This window comes from Hylaeus volcanicus, chromosome 2 (assembly GCF_026283585.1).
Source record: "Hylaeus volcanicus isolate JK05 chromosome 2, UHH_iyHylVolc1.0_haploid, whole genome shotgun sequence".
In the NCBI taxonomy this organism is placed as follows: Eukaryota; Metazoa; Arthropoda; class Insecta; order Hymenoptera; family Colletidae; genus Hylaeus; species Hylaeus volcanicus.
Genome location: NC_071977.1, coordinates 9731041 through 9753738, shown reverse-complemented (window position 1 = coordinate 9753738; position 22698 = coordinate 9731041). Strand labels below are relative to the sequence as shown.

At 41.6% G+C, this 22698-nt stretch overlaps 1 protein-coding gene and 1 long non-coding RNA gene across 6 annotated transcripts in view; one reads left to right on the top strand and one right to left on the bottom strand.

Moving 5' to 3' along the window:
* Positions 1-22698, bottom strand: part of LOC128872686 (uncharacterized) — a 158391-nt gene that overhangs the window by 9003 nt on the left and 126690 nt on the right. For 4 of the 5 annotated variants that reach the window (XM_054115634.1, XM_054115635.1, XM_054115632.1 and 1 more), the window contains 5 exons: positions 20258-20372; positions 10435-10562; positions 2642-3037; positions 2462-2564; positions 1677-1865 (listed from right to left, as the gene is read on the bottom strand). In XM_054115634.1, the coding sequence (XP_053971609.1) occupies positions 1677-1865; positions 2462-2564; positions 2642-3037; positions 10435-10562; positions 20258-20372 (931 nt within the window). The remainder of the gene's footprint in view (positions 1-1676; positions 1866-2461; positions 2565-2641; positions 3038-10434; positions 10563-20257; positions 20373-22698) is intronic. The other variant, XM_054115636.1, reaches the window with a different exon arrangement.
* LOC128872694 (uncharacterized) lies at positions 1021-5001 on the top strand. Its single transcript, XR_008456239.1, has 4 exons — positions 1021-1051; positions 3073-3227; positions 3328-3660; positions 4160-5001. It is a non-coding gene; the product is annotated as an uncharacterized LOC128872694 (long non-coding RNA).

Genomic DNA, 22698 nt, shown 5'->3' with positions numbered 1-22698 from the left:
ATTTTTAACCCTTTGCACTCCTGAGGCCACCTGTACTGAACTCGAATGCGTTCTACTCGTACGGCCAGTGTCACTGGCCACAATTTATCATTAAGTTTCAATATTCTTAAGCAACAGCGTTACAAGATACGTTAGTTTTCCATTATTTGTTTCAAACAACTTCATATAAATAATCAAACGAAGGACAATATCTCCATTAAACTATTACAATTTACGTATGATTATGTTTGATTAATAAAAACGTAAACTTCTACAAAAAAACGTATAATTTAACAAACTCTAAAGAGTTTTTCGTGGTCGTTCCATAAATCAGAAATCTAAGAAAAATGGTCTTGAAGTTGTCTACCTGCATATAGCCAAATTGCTTGGAGTGCAAAGGGTTAATATTTTTGATGATAAAGGTTGTAATCGTGAGTAATATCCGTAATATAATAATGTTTGCTTTTAACATAGACTCTGCAGCACAGCGGTTGAGAAGCGCTGGTTTAGAAACATACAACATAGACGTCGGTTAATAAACAAATAGAGAGAGTTTGTAACGGTTGTGATAGTCAATGTTTTTACGATCACGTAGCAGTTGGACACAGATGGGCAAAAGTCTCTTATATTCTATTATTCGTGCAATAAAAATTACAATTTAAATCGAATGAATCGCTCATGGCTTTACTTGTTAGTCGACGGACATCTTTTGTTCTCGATGAATTATTTCAGCGCTTTTCACGTTTTTACACTCCCTAACTTTCGAGAAAAGCGCAGATGAAAAATTCTCGTTGAAGTTTTGAATTGGACCTAATTAGAATACACTGGCGAGGAAGGTTCTTCGAAAATGATCGCTAGGTCACGAACAAATTGATCGACTACGAGGCAAGCTATGATGATTCGACTTTCGTATACGATTCCATAAATCGTGCTCGTTCGAGCGGACAACTCGATATCAACTAACCAGGATTGCGCTTCCTCTCCTCGTATCCTGGCTAACGCGATATATTCTCTCGCCGCCTATCAGGGACTGCCAGTGATCTGTACGAGCGTGGCTAAACCGTATACAAACGTGAGTAATGCGAGTTATTGTGCCGAAGGAAATAGTCATACGTGCGACCTGATAATGAATACAAATGTGTGACGCTCGCAAAGCAAATATAAATCATCAACCAGAGAGCGGCATTGTGACGTGCATCAAAATTGCGCAGAAATTATTCAAAAGACGCTTCCGACCGCGGGTACCGATGATTTATAATTGTACAAAGTAAGATCCATCCTTAATCCTCCTTAACCTCCTCAGTCCTGAATTTCGTCTACTGTTTTTCTTCAATGAATATAACCGAATCAGAAAGTTTCAAATTATACGTACAGTTTAATAATTACGATATTTATCGACTCATTACTAGTGTCAAAGTTCATACAAGTGTGAATTAATTTCGGTTATGGCGAAAATTTAATTATTGTGTATTCAGAAATAATGACACAGTCAACGTACAACAGGCCTGAGGAGGTTGTCAAACCCAAATAATCGTTAGTGTTTCAAGATAAATTAGTCGACCCAACAACAGAAGAGGATTTCGCATTAAACAGAACGATCGACAAACCTTCGTTTAAGCGACATGTATAATGCTTTCGAAATGTTAATACGAACACTGCGTATAGCGGGTAACAGGGCAAAGAACGATAGTCTTTACCTTAAACTTGTCGATCAGTATCTGGTTGATGAGCTCGGACTGGGGTCGTGATTTGTCGGCGACTCGCCTACGAAGGGCTGGAGGGCTGTCAGTCTCGTCTTGGACATCTGTGTCGTGGGACTCGGAGCTATCACCACCCCCCATCATTCCACCACCACTGCCCCCAGTCAATGCTCCACCAGATACCATCTGTATCGTTTACAATTTTATTTCATTATTACCATTTTTTCGCGGAGTTCTTCAACTGCAGCGACACGTTATGTAACGACAATTTGGGATGAACGAACTCGGAAAAGAAGATATTGATTGCTCAAGGTCGCTGGACGACTATCCCCACCATATGTTTGATTATTAGGGGAAGAGTCTGTTTGAATAGTATTAGGGGGACCGAAAAGTAACGTCATTTCTGTTACATTACATTCAAATAAATATATTCTTAATAAGCTTTTAATGAAGTATGTAACCACCCTCGTTATTTGCAGCCTTTTGCCATCTAGTGTGCAAATTTTCAATGCTAGATCGATCAAAATCAATAATCTGATAAATGATAAATAAGTATTGAAATTCGTAGAAACGACATTACTCTCCAGTCCAGCTAATAGGAAGCTACTCTGAGCGATCAAATTCTTCTGTCACACTAGTTCTAGTAATTATCACGTTTCGATAATTAAACAGCTTCGACTCCTCTCCTCCCTCTCTTTCGTTTTGCGTCCGATGAAAGTAGTGCCTTAGAGCTAAAGTGCGAATATATTTTTTATTCGACATTAAATGTGGCGTTATATTACCTCGATCTGTATTCCACTGTCACCGCTGTTGCATTTCGCATTTCTGGCAGCTTTGTTGCCCTTTTTCCTCTCCTTGCTGCTTCTCCATACGAGAGGACCGAACCTGCCAACATCAAGAATCCATCGTCGATTCAATTCTATCCATTGAATTACCAACTATCGGGAATTTGATCAACTGACCGAAATTTCTGGTCGTTACTGGTATCCTCCTTATGCTGAGGAGTTTGTTCAGACACAATCGGCGGGTCTCGTTCCTCTTCTTCGTCCAAAGGGCCGGAACCGTCGTTATCTTCTACCGGGAACTCGCTCTCGGTGCTCTCTTTGCTGCCCTTTTTGTGAAACCTCAAGGAGAAGCTCTTCCTGAATTTCTGTAGAACGCTTTCTTGTTGGCTCTGCGTGCTCGAACGGGGAGGATTCTGGGTTCCGGAAGTGGTCACGATATTGGCACTCAAGTTAGAGGGTTGCTCTTGGAGACGCGAATGGGAGACCAAGGGAATCGTCGCCTCGGCCAAAGGATGCTCGGTTGTTACGTGACCGGTTGTACCCTCGTCCTCTTCGTCCCCCGACCACTGTCGACTACACAAACAAACATGATGGAATATTACTTTCAGGATTTTATATTCTGGAATCTATATCTAATGTCAAATATCGCGAGTTTCATGGAATGTCAACGGTATTTGCGAGTAAGAGAAATCATGAATTATGGAAGATCCACCAACTATCGCTTTGAAACAGATTTTTTCATGTTCAATTCTCCATTAATTTTGTGAGTATCGATTACAAAAAGTTTTTAAATGGTCTGTATTGAAACCTTTTGACCTCCGATAAACAAATAAATGAATGAAGAAAGATTTTTAATTTTGCAGCTCACGCGAATCGATTATAAAAGTTAGAGACGTCGATCGATTTAATCATTGGCCCAATCAATAGGCTATTGTAATCGTGAGTGGGAAATAATCGACGACCCGTAGGAAACTTAACACCGTTTCTTCCTGCTGGGACTCCGCAGGAGACGCGTCGTAAAATTGATAGATCACGAAGATACAACGCGCGCTGCGTTACCGCGCAGCAATTTATGTATAGCTGGACACCGTACTGCAGCAGCTGACGAAGTGACTGTCCGAGGCTGCATAACGGAAACGACGCCGTCACGGAACAGCCTCTGTGGTGGCCTTTGAGAACGGAAACCCGCGATCCGAGTGAGTATTTCAAAAGCGTTTTGTAGTCACGCCGCGTTCGATTACTCGAACTCCGATTACGTGTCGCATTTCCAGAATACACCTGACGATTCATTATTAATTTCCCAATTAACCAATAAGTCCATCTAAAATTATTCGTTTTAACTCTTTGAAGTTAGGTGGGTTAAAAACTATCCCACCTTTTACTTAGCTTTACTATTTTATTTAAAGTTAAAAAAAAAGTTAATATTATCATTTTTAAAAGTCAGTTAAGCCTTTTGGAGCTGTAATTAAATTTTACATACACATTTCGTACACATGACGAAACAAGTAAATTAATTCACAATTCGCGGCATTCCCGCGTTAATTACACTCAGCATGAGCATACAGCAAATATTTGTTGCTTCGAAGAGGTGAGAACCGTAAATCAACCGCGCATACCGTGGAAACAGATGTTATGGTTTCTCATTTTTTCGACAACGCTTTTTGTACACGGTGGTTTTCTGTGTCGAATTAACAGGGAAACATTGCGCAGCGTCACGTACCACATCATGGAGGCGATTTTGATGAATTTTTTTGCCCAGCAGAGAATTTATCCGGCATATTTCATTATTTCTTGCTCCAGCAACATTTTCAACTTCCCGTCGTGTCTCGTTTGGCTCACTTTACTTCTCGCATTATCAGCAACATCAAGCAAGAAAAAACGTTGGCACTTGTAAAGATTCGACGTTCAATTTACCACACAAAAGTAAAGACGATACGATTTAGATTCGATATCAGAATATTGTTAGAAACTTGTTCCACGATTAGCACCGTTGTCGACGAGAAGATGTTTCCCCTTTGCGAACAGGTTTCCGCTTATAGCTACCGATTCAACGCATTCGGATCCTCGAAATTACTATACACACGAAGAACCACTTGCAACCACTTTTAGGCAGGAAATGCGTCGAGTGTCGGTCGCAGACTACTGAAACCTTCGGATGCCACTCGAGGCCACGTATGCGTGTATACGTGTGCGATGCTTAGACCTATACACATCGTGTTATAACGATATTCATGGAAACCTTCCTGCTAGCCAGAATTTATTCCACGATAAAGGTCTACCAGTCGCGCACACTTGTTGATCGAAGGAAGTAGTCACGTGCACGCACTCTGTTATAATCGTAGGGACGAACACAGACCGATGATTTTGAGGCACGCACTCTGGTCTCCACGCACGTTTTTAAAAAACACCTGGATAGGAGCGTTAGGTTTTTAAGTACGTTCAAGCGGAAGTTAATTCCTTTGTGATCGTGTTTCGATGTTGTCAATGTTGTTTCACTTTTATGATTTTACTTCTGCAGCATATATGTAGAAATTACAATGAAAATTGTGAAAAATATAATTTAAATTTAAACGATGTCATTTGAAGTATTTTATTTATCTTCATTGGAGATTAATTCAATATCGACTTTGAGACCACGAGTTTTCTGATCCTGCATAGAGAAAAATCAAGTGTATATAACGAAGCAACAAATATTTTGAGGAATTCCCCAAGGAAAACTTGCTCGTGCAAGTTGACAATATATCGTCTATATAAATTATGCGCAAGTGTTTATCTAAAATGACACTTTGGGGACGAGAGGGTTAAGCACGAGTTCCCCCAAGGTTTCTCTAGTTCTCATTTCCGTCTCACAGACACGAATATACGGGTATCGCGAAGACACATTCCGCGAGCTGCGTGCGAAAAGTTGCAGGGACACTTTCGAAAATAAGAAAATCGGTCGGAACCACTCTTGCCCAGGAAGTGCATTGAACGGCGAGCTCCGGGCGACTGAAGGCTCCGACAGGGCACATAAACCCACCGGCTCTCACGTGCGTTCCACGTGTGTGCGTGTCGGGGTTTAGTGTGCCAGTGCACCTCGTGAACTCTTCCGAGAACAGATTTCGAGGGTCGCTTCAGGTATAAACCGACACCGAGGGTTGCTGCGTCCTCTACCTCCAGCCCCTCTCAGCTAGGTGCCTCTTTTTCTTTCGTCTTCTCCTTTCACTGCCTTTCACCCCCGTTTCCTCTTTCCTTCTCTCGGCGATCGTGGGCGGGAGAGGAGCGGCCAAGGAGAGCCCGTCGGTCTCCACAAAAGGTACCATTTATCCATTGTAGTGACAGTGGCCCTGCTGCTGCTGCTCCTCTTCCGTTCCTCATTTAATCGACGGAATTTTTACTTCTCCCTTCCTGGGATCCGCCACCTTCCAAGTACTCATTTGACACGGTACAAGTATAGTCCTTTGCTCAGAAGTTGGCGAGGTAGTTCGATTAGCTGTCGTGTAATGGTTACATCAGCAAAGCTATCGCGTGACGAAGACCGCGAATGGGACATATCGAGATAAACTGAGGGAGCAAAGTAATCATTGATATTAGGAGGACCGAAAAGTAATTAAAATCTCTTCGACTTGGAAATGTTTTTCAATGAAAAATAGAAGGACTTTTTTAAAAAGGAGATAACTACATCTATGCTAGCAAAAAGTGTTAGAAAATTATGGAAACTATTTTGTTGATTAGTATTTACGAATTTTTTAATAAATAAATGTTGACAAAATTTTCATTACTTTTCGGTCCCCCTAATATATGTAAGAAAGATTAGCCAATAATGTGGCGTGGACTATACAGTGTGACTGTTCGAAAGAGAGCGGGGCCCCCATACTTTTCCTTGCGCCGTTCTGCTCGTAGGTGCCTCGCCAACCCCCGAGCAATATACAGTACCTCGCGTTCTGTCGTTCTTGTTAATCTCCGTCGGCGTTCTCATTTCCCGTTCAACTATTTTACCTCTGTCTGTTCGTCTCTCGATCCGTCTCGATATCGATACTGTAATCTTGCAGGAGCACTGGTCGACGTCTACGTTCCGCTAGTTTTTATGTTAGATCGTTCGGTTTTTACTGATTTCGACGAGTGATGCTCGATTACTTCCCCCTGTATCTCTTTTATCAATGCTGTACGAAATGTTATCGTTCGACCTCCAGATGCCATAAAAATCCCTAAAGCAGCGCAACTGTAGAGTTTGCCTGTTGGTTATAACCTCACAATATAATCTTGATCGATGTGTCCGACTTTCCAGGATTTCCGAACTATTCTTGAAAATTCCCCAAATTATTTGTAGCTGCGCAGAGAAACGTTAACAAGAGTTTCACATAAATCGAGACGAGCGCCTACACTGTTGGACTCCCGAAAATTAGGCAGCTCCAATCGGAAGCTGGAATGGAACAGTCACGTTTGCAACATTATTATTTTTTATAGAGCATCAATCTCTTGCTAACTTTCCTAACGTCTTCCCTTTCGATTTATAACTTGTATGTGCCGTGGCACGTGGAACGGATGGACGATAACTCTCCTTTTTATCGATTTGTGTACATATGTAGCGCCAGCGCGCGTAGGTGTAGTAACTTAAACTTCTACGAGCATTACGTGGGCGTCGGAACGTGCTTAACGCTGTTTTGACGAGAAACTATTCCTTAATTTACTCGATCGACGAGGCTTCATCTAGTGTATCTTTGGCAAAAACCTCCGAGCGGCGAGACTTCGAAATTGGTATTGGTTGCGATGAGATTAAGATATTTTCAATCCCCCAGAAATATAAGTTCGTGTTTACTTTCATATATTGCCTATCATAATTTTAAATTGTGTGTTGTAGCTCCAATTTTCTATTCACATAGTTATTATACGTCACAAACATGTTTTGGCCGCTGTTACTGAAATTCAAATATAATAAACAGGAATGTTTAGAGTGTTAATAACACGAAAGGACCGTAGCTGGATTAAAAGTTGAGAGAGTAAGCAACCCTCGGGCGCTACGCGAAGAAATTTTTGACAGCCAAATCGCAAATTCTAAGAGAATCTTCAATAAAGAGAAACTTCATAATTCGTCTACAGGAAAAAGTAGGAAGTTCAGAGCGTCCATCGAGGTAAAGTTTCGCTCTTGAATAGGTCGCGAGATGAGCTTCCATCGCGATGGAGACGAGGGATATTAAAAAGACGAAGCTCCCCTTTAAACTGTCTTCTAAGAGTCGTCCATTTTTTGTGCGTCGAATTACAAATCAATCTCGAGCGACCGCTTAAATCGTCCCGTGATGAACGTAACATCGAGGAAAAAGTTTCGGGGCGATTTAGGTCGATGGAAAACGATTTTAGGTAATCGTGGTAAATAGAGAGAAGTAGTCGATCGTGGAACGAGGATTAGCGCTCGAATGGAAAATTTCAATCCCGAAAAAGTAATCGTTTAAAAGCCCGGCGCCGAAGACATTGATTTACAATCGCATCGAAATCTCGAGATTACGGAAACTTTTAATTGGATCCAAACAACGTTTCCTTCTATCCTTCGAATTCGCCTCGTTGTCTTCGAGACAGGATTTCGAACGCGGGAACGTTCGTGCGCAAGCGAGAGGAACTTTGCGGCGTTAAACGAAGCGAAAGTGAAGCGACGCGACCATGATGAAGCCAAGAAAGGGGAACTTACTGTTTCCTGTAACTTCAAATTAGAATAATGTCGAGCTACGTTTCATCGTCGGAACGGCCGAGTCCCGAAAAGTTTCGGAGCGGAGAAAATTAACGTTCCGCTAAGTTGTTGCGCGCTCGATGAAACTGCGACAAGCTTGTAAAAGAAGCCACGAACTGCTTTCGAATTCTGCAGACGACTGGCAAATTTTTAAAAGAAGCACTTCTCTAATGCATACCTAAAATTAAGAAGTATCTATCAGTCTAAGTGTTTATAAATACATGAATCAAAAATACGAGGGTGGTTTTATTTAAGGGTGAAAGTCAGGTTTTTAAAAATATTCATCTGTGTGTATAAATGTAAGACAAATTCATTAATACAGAAGGTTTCTCAAATTGAGTTAATTTTTGCAAGCCAACGAGGAACTTTTTGATAAATATTAAGTAAGAAGCAGCAGAGTTTCGTCCCCGAATTACCGAGAGACAAATCCTTTAACGAGGAAACTAGAAGCAAAGGAATACTTCTAACCAGAAATTATATTGTCCCCTGGAAATTATAGCGTACAGAAGTCGCACAATTAAAAGGCACACGGGCCGTGATTAAAGTTAGTGCGATTAAATGTTTCAAGCCAACCGAAGAACAGCGACTTTTTCGCGAGATATGAAGAAGCAAAGGTCTCGGCGTGAAACGAACCGGAAGCGAAGGGCCTTCCGTGAAACTAAAGAGAATGTCGCGAGAGATTTTCTATTCACCTCGTAATTAGAGCAACGACCGGATGAATGTTCGCCTAGGTACAAAGTCGATGGAACCCGAGACGGGTCATTCGAAATAACGTCTTTATTCTTGCCTCTCCCGGCAAACAACCCCGGCTGCGAGACACGCCGAGGGGATCAAGAGGTCACGATGGAAAGCTGGAAAGCAGGAGGATGCACTTCAAACGAACCTGGACGCGATCAACTCGGGACCTTTGATCTATTCCCTGCTCTTCGATGAACCGTTTTTTTTTTTGGAACTATTTTTAGCCCCTCCCCCATCGATATCGTCTCGTCGACGTTGTCGATAACCTCGCCAACTGGAATCACCGGTTTTGGCGAGCGACATTTTTTCCCTCGATAAGGAAGACAGCGAGCTTTCAAAATTCCCGATGACACGTTCAAAAATAATGATTGATATTTTTGTTCCCTCGCAATGCTACACTTTTTTCTAACAGTTCTGCCTTCACTGTTTTCGAGCACCTGTTTCGAGCTGTCTTCTCCAGTTTTTCTCTTCGCCTCAAATTGGGTGTGTAATACTTTTGTAATATTAAGATTTCATTTGTTATCAACGTAGCATGATCAATTTTAATTAATAATGTTGATCCTCTACGTAATTCTCTTTCGTCTCCAACTTTCTGTTTCGATTTACCACTTCAACACTCAACTGTTGGGAACGTTTTAATAAAGCTCGAACTACAATGTTTATGAATTGTAATTATTATTATGCAGAGGTCGACGAGCTAATCTTCACAATTAGGTTTCGTAACAGTAATTTATGTCGCATCCCGCTTATTATTCTGCTCTTTGTACGGCCTTGGCTTGTGGCTCGATCCCCGTACTCTGTCACACGCAGTACGATGAAATCAATATTATTATTGCTATCGTCGAAACGTTATATTTTGATATATCTTGTAAATTTGTTCCAAAAATAAATTCGTCAACCGTCCTATTTACTTCGCGCGAGGGAGGTCGACTCTATCCTTTTAATATTTGCCTGTACAATATTTTTTTTTGTCCGAGGCAAATACGGCTCCCTGAAATAGGAAAATCTTTGCGCAAAGCCCACCAGGCACGAAACAGACAGGTTTCATAACTTATCACGCACAACCCCAGATGTTTGTACGAGACAAGACGACGGAAAGTGGAAGGAGAGGACAAACACACCCCGAAGAAACGCAAACCACCAACGTGTCGATTCCGAGAGCCACGCACTTGCTTACGTAACGCTTTATATAATTATTTATATTGCTTCACTTCCGAGAGACATTTCAATATGGCAACGTCAGCAATATGTACGAGGGTGTTGCAGATGAAATATTTTTTCGGTCAAACCGAGTATTTGATTGAAAATGGAGAATCTTTTTGACTTTTCGAAAATTTCTAGAACGTCACGAAGTACTTCACGTCCGATATCCAACTTCGGGAAAAGGGAGCACTTTTAAACATACAGCGGGCGACACAGGAGAACGACTTGTAAGATAGAAACGAGAGGGAGGTTTGAACGTCGATAAAATCACTACCGTGATACTTTCCGGGACTCAATGAATTATAACTTTCATTCAAAAATAACTCACCTTTCCACTTCACGATCTAAGAGCGCCGGCGTGCTCGACGCTTTGATACGCCTCTGCGCCTTGCTCAGCCCAGGAATTCGTCTTTTCTCCTTACCAGGGTACGCGCCCAAGCGTTGATCGTGCAACGGCTGCAACGGAAACATAAACAGAATTATTTTACACGCTTGCGGGGCATAAATGTGCGAAGCTTCGATCGAAATGCTAGATGTAATAACCCAACGATAACCCCACGCGGGAAAGCTGCGATCTAGTCGATCGTTCCCATGATTCGATACGCACGAACGCCTTTGATCAACCGTGTATCTGGACACGCTTATCGAAACGGGTCTATAATAGCAGAATATTCGATGCAGTATCTTGTTAGCGAATTATTTCATAAGTGGGACACGGATTATTTTTTATATTATTCCCGTCTGTGATACTACCCCCATATTTGCGTTTGCGTTCGATATTTCTTGTTGCCGAGCATGCCAAACAACGGGATGTAGATCGTATCGAACGCGTTGCATTGCGAATTTGCGATACGATGAGATACTGCTTCTCGAGTGTTTCCGATTTAACGATCGACTAATTGTTGAAATAATGGAATACATGTTTATGTAATTGATATGTTGGGTATTAAACCGAGAGCTGGAAATGATATTGTATTATTGTATATTAAGCATAATATGTTAATAACAGAGTATTTGGAGTGTGATTTCCATTTTCATCTCACGATCTGTTAAATCAATCGTGTACTCTGGAGCCTCACCAAAATTTTTATTTTTTTTTTACAAAACGAATTGTCGATATTTAATGCGGCCTGAAAATTTTGTGCAATGCATCACGGCGACGTCGTTCCAGCCATCGATTCACTTGCTAATCGAGATAAACAAAACGAGCAAAGAGAGACCGATAATTCGTTGTCGTATCGTCGGCGGAGTTAATTGCGTGAAACTGATTGCCGTATCGGGACAGTTTCTCCATTGCCAAGTGTAACGATCGAAAATCTGCGTGTGTCGCAATGATTTCGCCGTGGTTTGCTGCCTGCGCTGGCTGTTGCAGCGCGGAAATGAAGGGGGTTGCAAATGGGCACAGTGCCACAAAGGTTGATTATATCTGCGGCCGTCTCCTTGGCCGTTACGACGTTTTGCTAATTAAGACCCGACCACTGAAGCGACGGTTTACACACTGTATTTTAATGTTTTAATAAAACGCACGTCCGTCCACTGTTACTCACGCGACACTCAATTATTGTTGCGCGACAAACCGGAATAAAAAAGGCGATCCAATTATTTTTAAAATATCGTTCCCTCGCTCGGGGCGCACTCGTTCCTTCGAGGAGCTCCTTCTCTGCTCCAAGGTGGCACTGTAAGAAAGTTTAAGTGCGTTTCCAACGAGAATTTAGGTCACAATCAGAATAAGAAAAGTTGCGACATTTTTATGAATTTTCAGGTTTAGCGAATTCTAACAACGATTTCGAAGCATTTAAATCTTCGAGCGGTAATCCAAATATTTCTATTCTTTGCTTTAACTTCTCATTTTGCTGTCATACGTTTTTTTTTATATAAAGGAATTATTGTTCTTCATTCCTTTTTAACCCTTTATGGGCCTACTCTTTTTTTTTTGTTTTATTTAATATTGTTAACTTTAGCAAATCCATGTTCTTTACCCAATATCTCTTTTGAGACAGTTTTACAATCGCAGACACGCCTTTCCACAGTTTCGAGAATCAACGAACGCAAAACGCAACTACTTCGTGAAACGAACCAGAGAATGTGTTTCTCATTTTGGTGGGTGATTCAACCCGCAAATCTGAATCACGTATCGCGGCCAACCGCAACAGAAGCAAACACTGTCAATGAATATTTTCCGGGTGGCCGAATTTGTTTTGTATCCGAAATTCAGCGACATGGACGTTTATAAATTTGAATTCGAATGGACGGCTGTGCACACAACCAACCGAGACAAAAGCCAATATGTATTTTCATTATGATTCCGTTTCGTCCAGTTTCGTGGTCTGCTTTACCGTTCTCGTGTCTACGATCGAGTTTTTGAATTTATCTCGATACACCAGCGCGCGCACTTGGAAAGATTACAGAGCGCAACGATGCCATCGTGGTTCTGGAGCCGGCCTTAATGAATAGTTTTAATTAAAGCTCAGCACGAATGCTCGCGTGAACTATGCATATTCAACGCTGTAAAATATTTTTCGCGGTTCTCGCCTCGATTCCCTCGTATTCTTTCAATGTGCTAGAGTTAGAGAGCCGTCTATTTCTTAATTAGATACTTTGCAATTTTTTACGTGTCCTGTTAGGTTGGTGGTAACGAGTTCACGTCTTAATAGATCCTACTCGGCTTATCCTAAACAGCAAAGACGATTCTTTTTTACTAGAAGAACTGACCATGAAATTGACCCTTGATCCTATTAACAGCACTCTGAGAAACATAAAAATAAGCAAAAGTAGAGTTACACGTGCTAATAAATATGACAACCATATCAAACAAGCTAAAACCTATAGATCTTTCTTTGTCAAAAGAATAAATGACAAAGAGCCGGCATCTTTTAAAAATAGCTAAAAGAAAAACAGTGAATGGAGTACCCCACTGCAGTATTTCAAGATTAGCCATCTGCTTGACACAGCATTAGTCTAAGCCGTTTTCCTTTCTCGTCATCCACTTTCTGAAGTTTCATCCTTAAAGCTCCAGTCTAAGTAGCTGAAAAAAATACGTATCCCTTAATGTGATCCAATCCACCGACACCAAAGTACAGCCATCGAAATTCGATATCGAATACGTGGTGGATGTTTCTGGCAAGCCAGACGATTCGCAGTATAATGCGTAAAATCCAGGAAAAGCGTATTGGTTGTCAAGATCTCTCTAGAGGCTGAGTGGAAAGAGGAGGGAAGCGTGAAGGCAAATAAACGGAAGTAGAATCTAGCGAAGCGGTCGTTTGTAATTAAGAGAACGAGACAATGGCATCGAGACATTTCGGTGCGCTGAATTCCTTCGCCGTGCGCCCTATGACGCGGACAATGCTCGTCCTCGAGGAGTCAAGTGACTTTTCGACCTCCCTTTAGAAACGCCGCTGTGGACAGAAATGCGGTCCGAGCTCGTTTACGAAACCGGAAGTTGGTTACGACGGCGATCGATATTCTGTTGCGCCGACCTGTCCGCCCTCTACACCAGGGATTCCCTAAATTGGAACAATTGCACGGATGCATTTCATTGGAGCTCAAACGCGTTGCATCGTACACAGTGTGGCCAGCAAGCGATGAGCATCGCTAGAAAAGGAGACGTTGGTCCTGATGAAACATTAAACATTTAACATTAACATTAACATTAACTCGATCATTCTACAGATGTAACTAATTACAATAACATACTCTAATTGCCTGAACAATTGCTCTAATTGCCTTACTTATCTAAAAACATTAATCTTCTTAGTCATATGTGGATTGTGACTACAGTAGAATTTTGGAAGAGTCACTCTATAATAAAATTTCTGCAAACTTTGCATGCAAGCATGCCTCCATGTTAGAGTTCCAAAGTTTGTCTTACCCCTAGAGAAAAACAGACATTTCATGCGTCATAACTTAACATTTTCCAATTTGTCCATCTACTGATTCTTATAGCTCGATAATTATTGTCAACTACGACAAAGAAAACTGTCATAAACTGTCCCTACGCTGTAATGCTAAGTATCGATCGAAGGGATCATAAATGACGGCTGTAAAGCATCGATCTATAATAGAACCGAGTTTCCGAGCGTGGCAGAATTTTTGAGCCGCGTCAAACCTTAATTAACAGTCTGAGAGCATTTGCATGTACCTGGCAGAGGCTTTAACCTACATACACTCGGAACCTAACGTGCCCAGGGCGCCGATAATTGGGAGACTACCGAGGTCGACACCGAATTATTCATCCGTACAATTTTGGTGCATTGGAATGAATCCTAGGAGCGGCAATCTATGACACATTTAGTTAATTTACTCCAGTGGAAGAAATTCTGATTTAACTCCGAAACGGATGTGCCGGTCGATCGATACGCGTTTGGTGATTCGTTCCTGATCCAGCAATCTGCGCGATGCGATCGTGCGAAACAGCTGTGATTAATAGCCATTTGTAAAAATACAAATCACTCATTGAAGCTCAATGGCTCGTATCATTTTCGTGGAATATAAATGATAAGAATTGAAGAAACTTAATGGCAATGATAAATGCGACGGTTAGAAAGTCAGGTTTCACTAAATTGAAAAATTGCAGTTTTTTTTTACTCAACTTACGGCAATATCTCTCTAAAGATGTTAGAAGAGAGGAGTACGATAATTTCAAAATCAATTTGTAGAAGTAACGAAATCTTGCACCTCATTTGTGATTAGTAATCACTGATTACTTTAATATCAGTCGAACTGCCTGTATCGGATAAAATTGAAAACGGTAACTGTTAATGGTGCACCAGCTGAAAAGTTGCGTATTTTAATCTCGAGAGTCTTCAATGAAATGTCATCCGGCAATCGACCCATGGTTAATAAATAACTGTCCCCGAAGGCCGTTTAAGATTCTGACATCGATCATTTTCAGCCTAGGCAATTAAACATCAATCAAGAAGGTCGCTAAATCCTGGAGGGAGCACGTCGGAAAATTATTTTCAAGGATGAACGTCAGACGTTGAATCCGCTAGACACGCGATTCGTAATTTCCTCTTCGGAACCGGTAGACGATAGAACGGTCGAATGAATAATAGTCGACCCCTGTAACGTCTCAGCCACGAGCTTGAATGCACACAAATGCGAGTGCATTGCTGCTGCGTACGAGTAGCTATGACAATTACTTTCGAACGTTTCAATGATATCGATAACCTGCGCTGACATCTTTTCAATTTTACTAATTCGCTCTACATGATTTTAGAAACAGTACATTTTTTTCTTTAATTACTTTATTTAAGGTCTCATCAACTACGAAGTTATTAGTGACCACGTCAATGATTAAACTTTGGTTATAATTTATTTAGCATGTTATACTTCATTAATATCTTGACTAATTTGAGAAATTCGTTTCTGTTGTTAAGGATGAAAACAGTATATTGTATAATCAAAATAACAAGATAAATCGATTTATCCCCGAGAAAAGTGGTTTCGTAGAATTAAAAAAATTGCAACTGCGTTTCACAGATGCGTGGTTACATTCGTGGGAAAAATATGATTAGAGCAACGCAGAGACCTCGTCGGGCCGACCAACATTTTCCACTGCTAATTTTTTGTGTGCCCTCATTTAGAAGAGATAAGTGGTTCGCCCCAGTTTTCCGAATCACCCGGTGTTATACATTGGAGCTTTTAATGTATTGGACACCTTGCGGCGTGATAAAGTCGTTTGAGGTGATATTTTAATTATTTTGAGTAGCGCAACTGTATCCACGCGCGTGTGCACGTACCACATTAATTAAATACGGTAAAAGTGCATCGCCGCGCGAACTGCACGAATGCTTTCGGGCAGATGAAATTGAAACCGATGTTTTTCACGAAAAAACCAGTGGAGACGGTCCACGGAATTTCATTAACGGCTTCGATTACACTCGATATATAATCGGAGCGTGCTAATGTATCGATTACATTATTGCGTTTGACTAGAGGTGTGCATCGCGTCGGTGTTAGTGTCGACCTACATGCATCATTCACAGTAACGACAGTGCATACTGGTTCGTTAACATCGCCTGTAACAATGCCGTGTCGAATTGGCTATATCTCTCACGTTTGTGCACAGGTTACCGTCGCCAGGGACAAGCATTTATCTGACAATTAGATGTAACCGTAGCCAGGTGTTATAAACCGTGTCACGGATTCGATGATTATATTAAGGAGGCCAATTTGACGAGTTTTATTGTTTATCCAGCTAGTCATTAATTCCGCGATTCTCTGCTTCATTAACCCTTTGACTGCGAGGAGCGTATACGTTTCAGTAACTAATCGAACACGGGGCTAATATTGATTTTTAAGTAAAATTAAATGGGTATGAATATTCCACAATATTTAAATAAGTATTGAGTTTTCGAAAAGACTAATTAAATGGACTGGAACAAATTTAATTGTAAATTTATGATCAATTGTATCATATTCAAACGATTCTTGGATAAATTTGACACCTTTGATTCGTGTGGCCAGTGTATACACCAGTGTTTTTCGATCCTTTATAGTCGCACTTTTTATCTCTAAATATATTTTCTGGTACTTTTTTGTGACGGTTTGGCTTTGAAAAGAAATATTTTGTGGACGAAATACTGTGGTTTGTGTAAGAAAAATATTCAAAGAAAAGAAAAGAAAAAACGATATGTGCATAAGCAAGTGCAACACATGTCGACCGGAAGATAAGAGGAAGGAAACAGGTAACTGCAGTATAATAGCGTCACTAGGGGCAAGTGTTCCAGAATTTCCTAGGAAATGACAGCTGACTTTGAAATTGTAAGATAACTGTACGATAACACAGTTTGTTATATCTAATGTGAGGTGTAATCGATTTGGAGGCAAAAGTAACTGAGGTTACATATCGTACAATATATGTTGTCCAGATATTAGTTTTCGTATTTAATCTCTGAGTTCGATTAAGTATGGATAATTCAAGAACAGACTTTAGAATCTAAAGTAGAAACCATTCGAGTTAGTGATCTCGCTATTATAGGATCTAGGTTTTCTCAACTCGATGAAATCTTTGAATTCTCCTGTCGCTCCCACCTTTCCACGGTGGCCTGGTCGTGAAAAATCGTTTCCCGTAAAAAGTTATCGAGATGCTAGAAAAAGTAGTAGACTGTGGACGAAAGGTTTGAACGTGGATATGACAGAACCTCTAGCCCCAATTGGTTCGATTTCTGAAGCGCCATTTGTGACACATGTGAACAGGAGTTGTCGTTGAGAAGAATACGACCCTCTCGATTGATCGACGCTGAGTGTCGGAAACAAGGAAAAATTGTTCTGTTCCAAAGGGAGTGATACATATGACCCTTGAGTGAATAGTACGTAGTAGGTAGACACTGGTAAAATTTTATTAATTCTTCCCAGATATTTGGAAGATGACAATCGCACGTTGTGCATTTAGGGACTACGTGCACGAGAACGAAAAGTAATTTTGCTTGCAGCTAAAATCTATACTTCAGGTTTGTTTTGACCAGGATTTTCGTATTCGGAACGTCACCGTTCGTCGCTCCGTGACCCATTATATTCGCATCCAGCGTCATGGGTTACGGTCGCGGGAAAGAAACCTCAAACGACACTGGAACGGTCGGGATTCGGTTTCCGTATTGGAGAATCACGGGGCGGACGTTTCCGGCTCGAGTTCGACGGTCTGCGGGGACAAACGCGGATCGAGATCGAGATCCAGAGCATTCGCGATCCGTGCCTTTCGAGGCGCATTGACGCGAACGACGGCGCATTCCGTGTCCGTTCCGTGAGACCGTGGAATTCCCTGCGGCGATGCAAATCTTAGATACGTTATCGTACCCGCGACGTGACTTCCCACAGGAGCGTCGAGAAACGAGCTGGCAGTGTCTGCTGCCGCGCGCCCTGAAATATTTCATCCCCGGGGATTTTCGTAATTCGAAACGATTACGTAATGCTCGGGTATTCAAGCTACCTCGTCGACTTCGTTACGCGCGCAGCGCTGGGAACTGGTCGTCAAAATTGTCTGACTAGATTAATCGGCGAATGGAATTTAAGTATTTGGATGTTCGTGATGGGGAGAAGATGTAACACTTTGTCTTGAATTTCATATTTATAAAGACTATTTTTCTGAGCTTGCAATGCTAACCGATTTCCTTATAACGTTCTCCTAACGATGCATTTCTCTATGCACACGACAGCACGATTTAAAATTGAGTCATCTTTCCGATAAGCAATTTTCTTCTTTTCCATGCGTTGCTTCATTATGTGATTCATCCTGGCCACTATGGAATAGCATCTGAGCTATTCATTTGCGTAATATTTTCTCAGATATGTATATATCTCGTTTTACAAAAACGGTATTAGAATGCACTTTGTTAACGCGTTCGTCGTTCCACGAATCCTCGGTAAACGCTCTCAGAGGAAAAAGTGCACGAGGTGAGGGGGAGAAGTGGTGGTGGTACCTTAGAACCGCGTCTCTTCCGAGTTTCTTGAACAAACTTGGTAACTGAGGTCTAGCGGCGACGCTTGGGGTCAGCTTAATTAATCCCGAGAATGTTGTTTTATCCGACTAACTGTCGCATTGTTGCTGGTTTGCGGATTTATCTGCAACGGTCGCCCGGGTACCGCAAACAGAACAGTTCCTTGCGGCAATTCATCACACTGGTCGTGATATTAATTGGGATCGTTATGCAAACGGTCCCCAATGTTCCCCTGATTTAGAATTCCTGACGAAGCTATTAGCTCTCGCAGAGTTCGACGTGCAAGTTAGCTATAACCTAACGCACGCAACACGCTGCAGTAGACAATCGTAATTAAAATTGAGGACTCGGAAACAATGAACAAGATACGTATAAACTATGGTCACTATGATCTTGTTTCCAAGTTTCCAAGCAAATTCCGTAAAATTTCACGAGTGAACTTTACAGAGATTGCTTTAAATAGCTCAACCTTGTTAGACTACTCTATTTGATGTATGAGTTAATGGATAAGCATTCAAACTAGGAAATGGCTGTCAATTTTCATAATAATCGTCATTAGGGCCAAAGAAAATTCACGTGGCTTCGATCAAGTCACCAGTTACGATTCCAGGGTAAATGCACGGGGCAGGGATAATTGACGATAATGCGATTGGTCCCGTTTTGCTTGATGGGAGATTAACAGGTCAATCTTATGTCAATTTCTTGCGTAATCAATTGTACGAGTTATTGGAAGATGTGCCATTAGATGCTGCAGGTCGCTTGTAGTTTATGCATGACGATGCATCGTCGCATTTCTGTCGAGTAGTCCATACACTTCTTGAACGAGCGATTTCTAATGGATGTACGAGTCGTGCAGGATCTATTATTCGACGTGCCAGTTCCCCAGATTTAAATCCACTGGATATATATTTTCAGAATCGCTCGAAAAGGCTTCTTTAAAGGAGCAACTTTAAAGGCACTCGTGCCGCTTTTCACGAGATAATTATATGCGTATTTCGAAGTTCATCGAGGAGTAAGACGTATTGTTTCGCCTTGGAGAATGGGTTCAGAAAATCGGTGATAATTTCGGTGGAATCGGGAAGCACTTAGAAACGCATTATCGACCGCGCCGGGACGCTATAAGCCGACTAAAAAGTTTGAGAGTGCAGCTCGGAACTTCCCCTTGGGAAAGAAAGTTGCGAAAGCCTACCGGCGAATCGACCGCGAAACTTTTAACGGCAGGAACCGTGGGAGCTGCGATCTTGAAACGTTTAAAACAATTGAAACCGTTCTACCCCTTGCGAGTGCCGTGATCATTCGAATAACAATAAAATGTAACGATGGATTAGTAATTCATTGATAGTCTGACAGTATGTCGTGATTAAATTTATTACTGATTCTGAAGAATTAAATTGAGGATCATATTGATTTTTTTGAACTTGAAGTCTTACCTTATATCTAATTTTAAGCTCCAGAATTCGAGACGTTACTATAGAAATGACCGAGGTGCCCACGTATTCCCCGTTCGAAAGTTGAAATATAGCGTTTGACATAAGGAACAGGAACACGTAGGTGACTCCGTTTCTAACTTGTTTGATCGATACCACTCCCATGCTCGACGGGTCAATCATTGAAGCGATTATTGTTTCGGGTATGCGCGGCGTAATCGAGCGATCGAGAGCATATAGTATAAAAGAAAGAATCGTATTTCCGGAGGGGGAATGAAATACTTACGGAAACAGGAGCTGTGTGAGGCGCGGCTGCTTCCTGCGTGTGGTGACGTCGACTGGGGCTGGGGCTCGACCTTTGGGAATTCTGCCCACGTTGCCAAGAACCTCCTTTGTTGTTGCTGAAACCAAATTTGAAAAAACAGTTACAAAAATTAATTCTTTTAAATCTTGGGGAAGTTGTCACGGAGACTTTCAGTAGTCTTTTAGATTTACTCATTATTTATGTAGGAATCAATACACTAATTGCGAAATTTATTATTACTTTTAAGTTTTATTACGTGTATTTCGAGGTCCTGCGAGGTTCTCCGAGTCGTATTGTCAAAATAAACATCGTAAGAGAATATTGAAAGTTAGAAAGAATATTAATGTTTCACATAAAGAATCTAACAATTTAGAGTAAATATCAATTCATTCATAAACGTACAAGTAACCAAGAAGCAATATGATCTTTGAAAGGTAAAATAAATTTGTCGCGACAGAGGGTTAAGATATCTTAGCTCAAACGGCTCGATCAGTCGTTGATTGTACTACTGGTACACGTATACCCAGTGAACATGAGTGGCGTGACCCCAGTGCCTAGTCACTGACATGCATATCCTCCTAGACGACCATGTGGGCGGATTGAAAATGCCTCCCTAACAGAAACAAACGTCCCGATTGAAAGCAAAGAGTTCCTGACAGGGAAATGGCTGGAATAGGTTGCAGACTCCTGAGTTATTCACGCTTGTGCTAAGGGACCTATGACACGATCGCGGCAAACAGTGACTTTCACATCAAGGAAGGGGATAAAAATGACGGCCGTTAGACGATCATATCTCGCAATAAATTATTCTAGGGCGAGACTTGTCATCGTGGCCGAGTAATGGATCGGTATAATAAATTACATGTAAGGTCGAAGGTCATCGGATTTGATTTACACGCTCGTTCGTCGATAATCGTCCTTCGGAGATGTCGGTCTATTAAGCGAGACAATGATCTACGAGGTGGTGATCTACGATACAACAACGTATAAATCAAACTTCGAAACTCTGTTCGTCGTTTCGCGCCGTAGAATGATCACTTCTGTAATTTTCATAGAAATAGAAACGTTTGTAGTGGAAATCGAGGAGACTTTCGAGAGGACACGCGGATGTAACTTTACGGGTGGAGTTGTTTATAGCCTTTGGAACGTTTGAAGCATCTAGGGGATGAACACAATGGGCTCTGCGTCCATCGAAATCCTTGATTGACATTTTGCCAATTCATACGACCCATATCGAACACCTTCCTGTGATGTGCTCATAGTGTGTATGTTTTAAAGTAGTCTAATTGATGCAGTGAACTCGAATGATCTTGAGAATAGTCCCGAGTGCAGGAGTAAAGTGCTCGTGGACCACGCGCTTCGACTGTGCAGTAGATATGCGGACTATCTGTATCATTAATAAGTTAGACTTCGGCGTTGCTAATGAGTTCGCCATTCGCGTGGTTCGGTTAAACTAGGTCTGCAAACTTGTTAAACAGCGCTTGGAGTGACCTTCGACGATAAAACTCCCGTTGCCGAAAGATCTTAGCGATTCTGACCTGCCCGTTTCTCCCTTCATAAATTAGAAACTCGCTCGTCAAGGATGCTGGCGCATCTCCGCCGAACGTCTACTCGTCAGACATCAGACTTCGCGAGAGGAAGACAGGCTTATTGTTTCTAAACCGACAGGTTTCATCCACGCCACTCCCAGGCCACGGGAAAGGATCTCTTAGATTCTCGATCGGCGATCGCGTAGAAAGTGGAATGAATCGATGATCTTCCGTCGCTCCTTCGTGACTCGACTCTCAAGCAAAGATGGGCACATTGTGAAACGTACTTCTCCTGTTATACAAGGGCTAAACTAAATTCTGTCAACTCGTGTTATTGAATTGGCTTACAGTGAAGAGCAAAATTGAACCAATTACAGCAATTTTTACGAAAAATATTCATTATTATTGAAATAAATAATAACAAAAGATACCAACGTTGATCATCAATTCTTTATAGTCCCCGGAAACTTACACTATTTTATAACATTTAAAATTTGTTCTCCTTTGGCTGAAATAATACAAATTTATAGTATGTTTCACGACGAAGGAAGAAGAATTTGTCTTCTAAAGGTAGAGACATTGTACTAAGCCTGCTACTCTAACTGCAACTGTTACGTGAGCAACATCGTCGCAGAAGCTCGTGGAAAAAAATCATTCTTTCTAGATAAAAATCACACTACGACCTGACACCTGAGATGCGTGCACACACCGTGCGACCATCATTGCGCCTTTCGCTGGCGGACAACCGGTTCGTTAGAACCGCGTCTCGCGTTAGACGGTTCATCGTTTATCACATCGCGATCTTCGTGCGCCGATAATGATGTATCGGGTCACAGTGAAAGCATCGTGGGAATTCATTTGCGCTCGCGTGCGCCCCGCAAGCCGGAAGCGTTT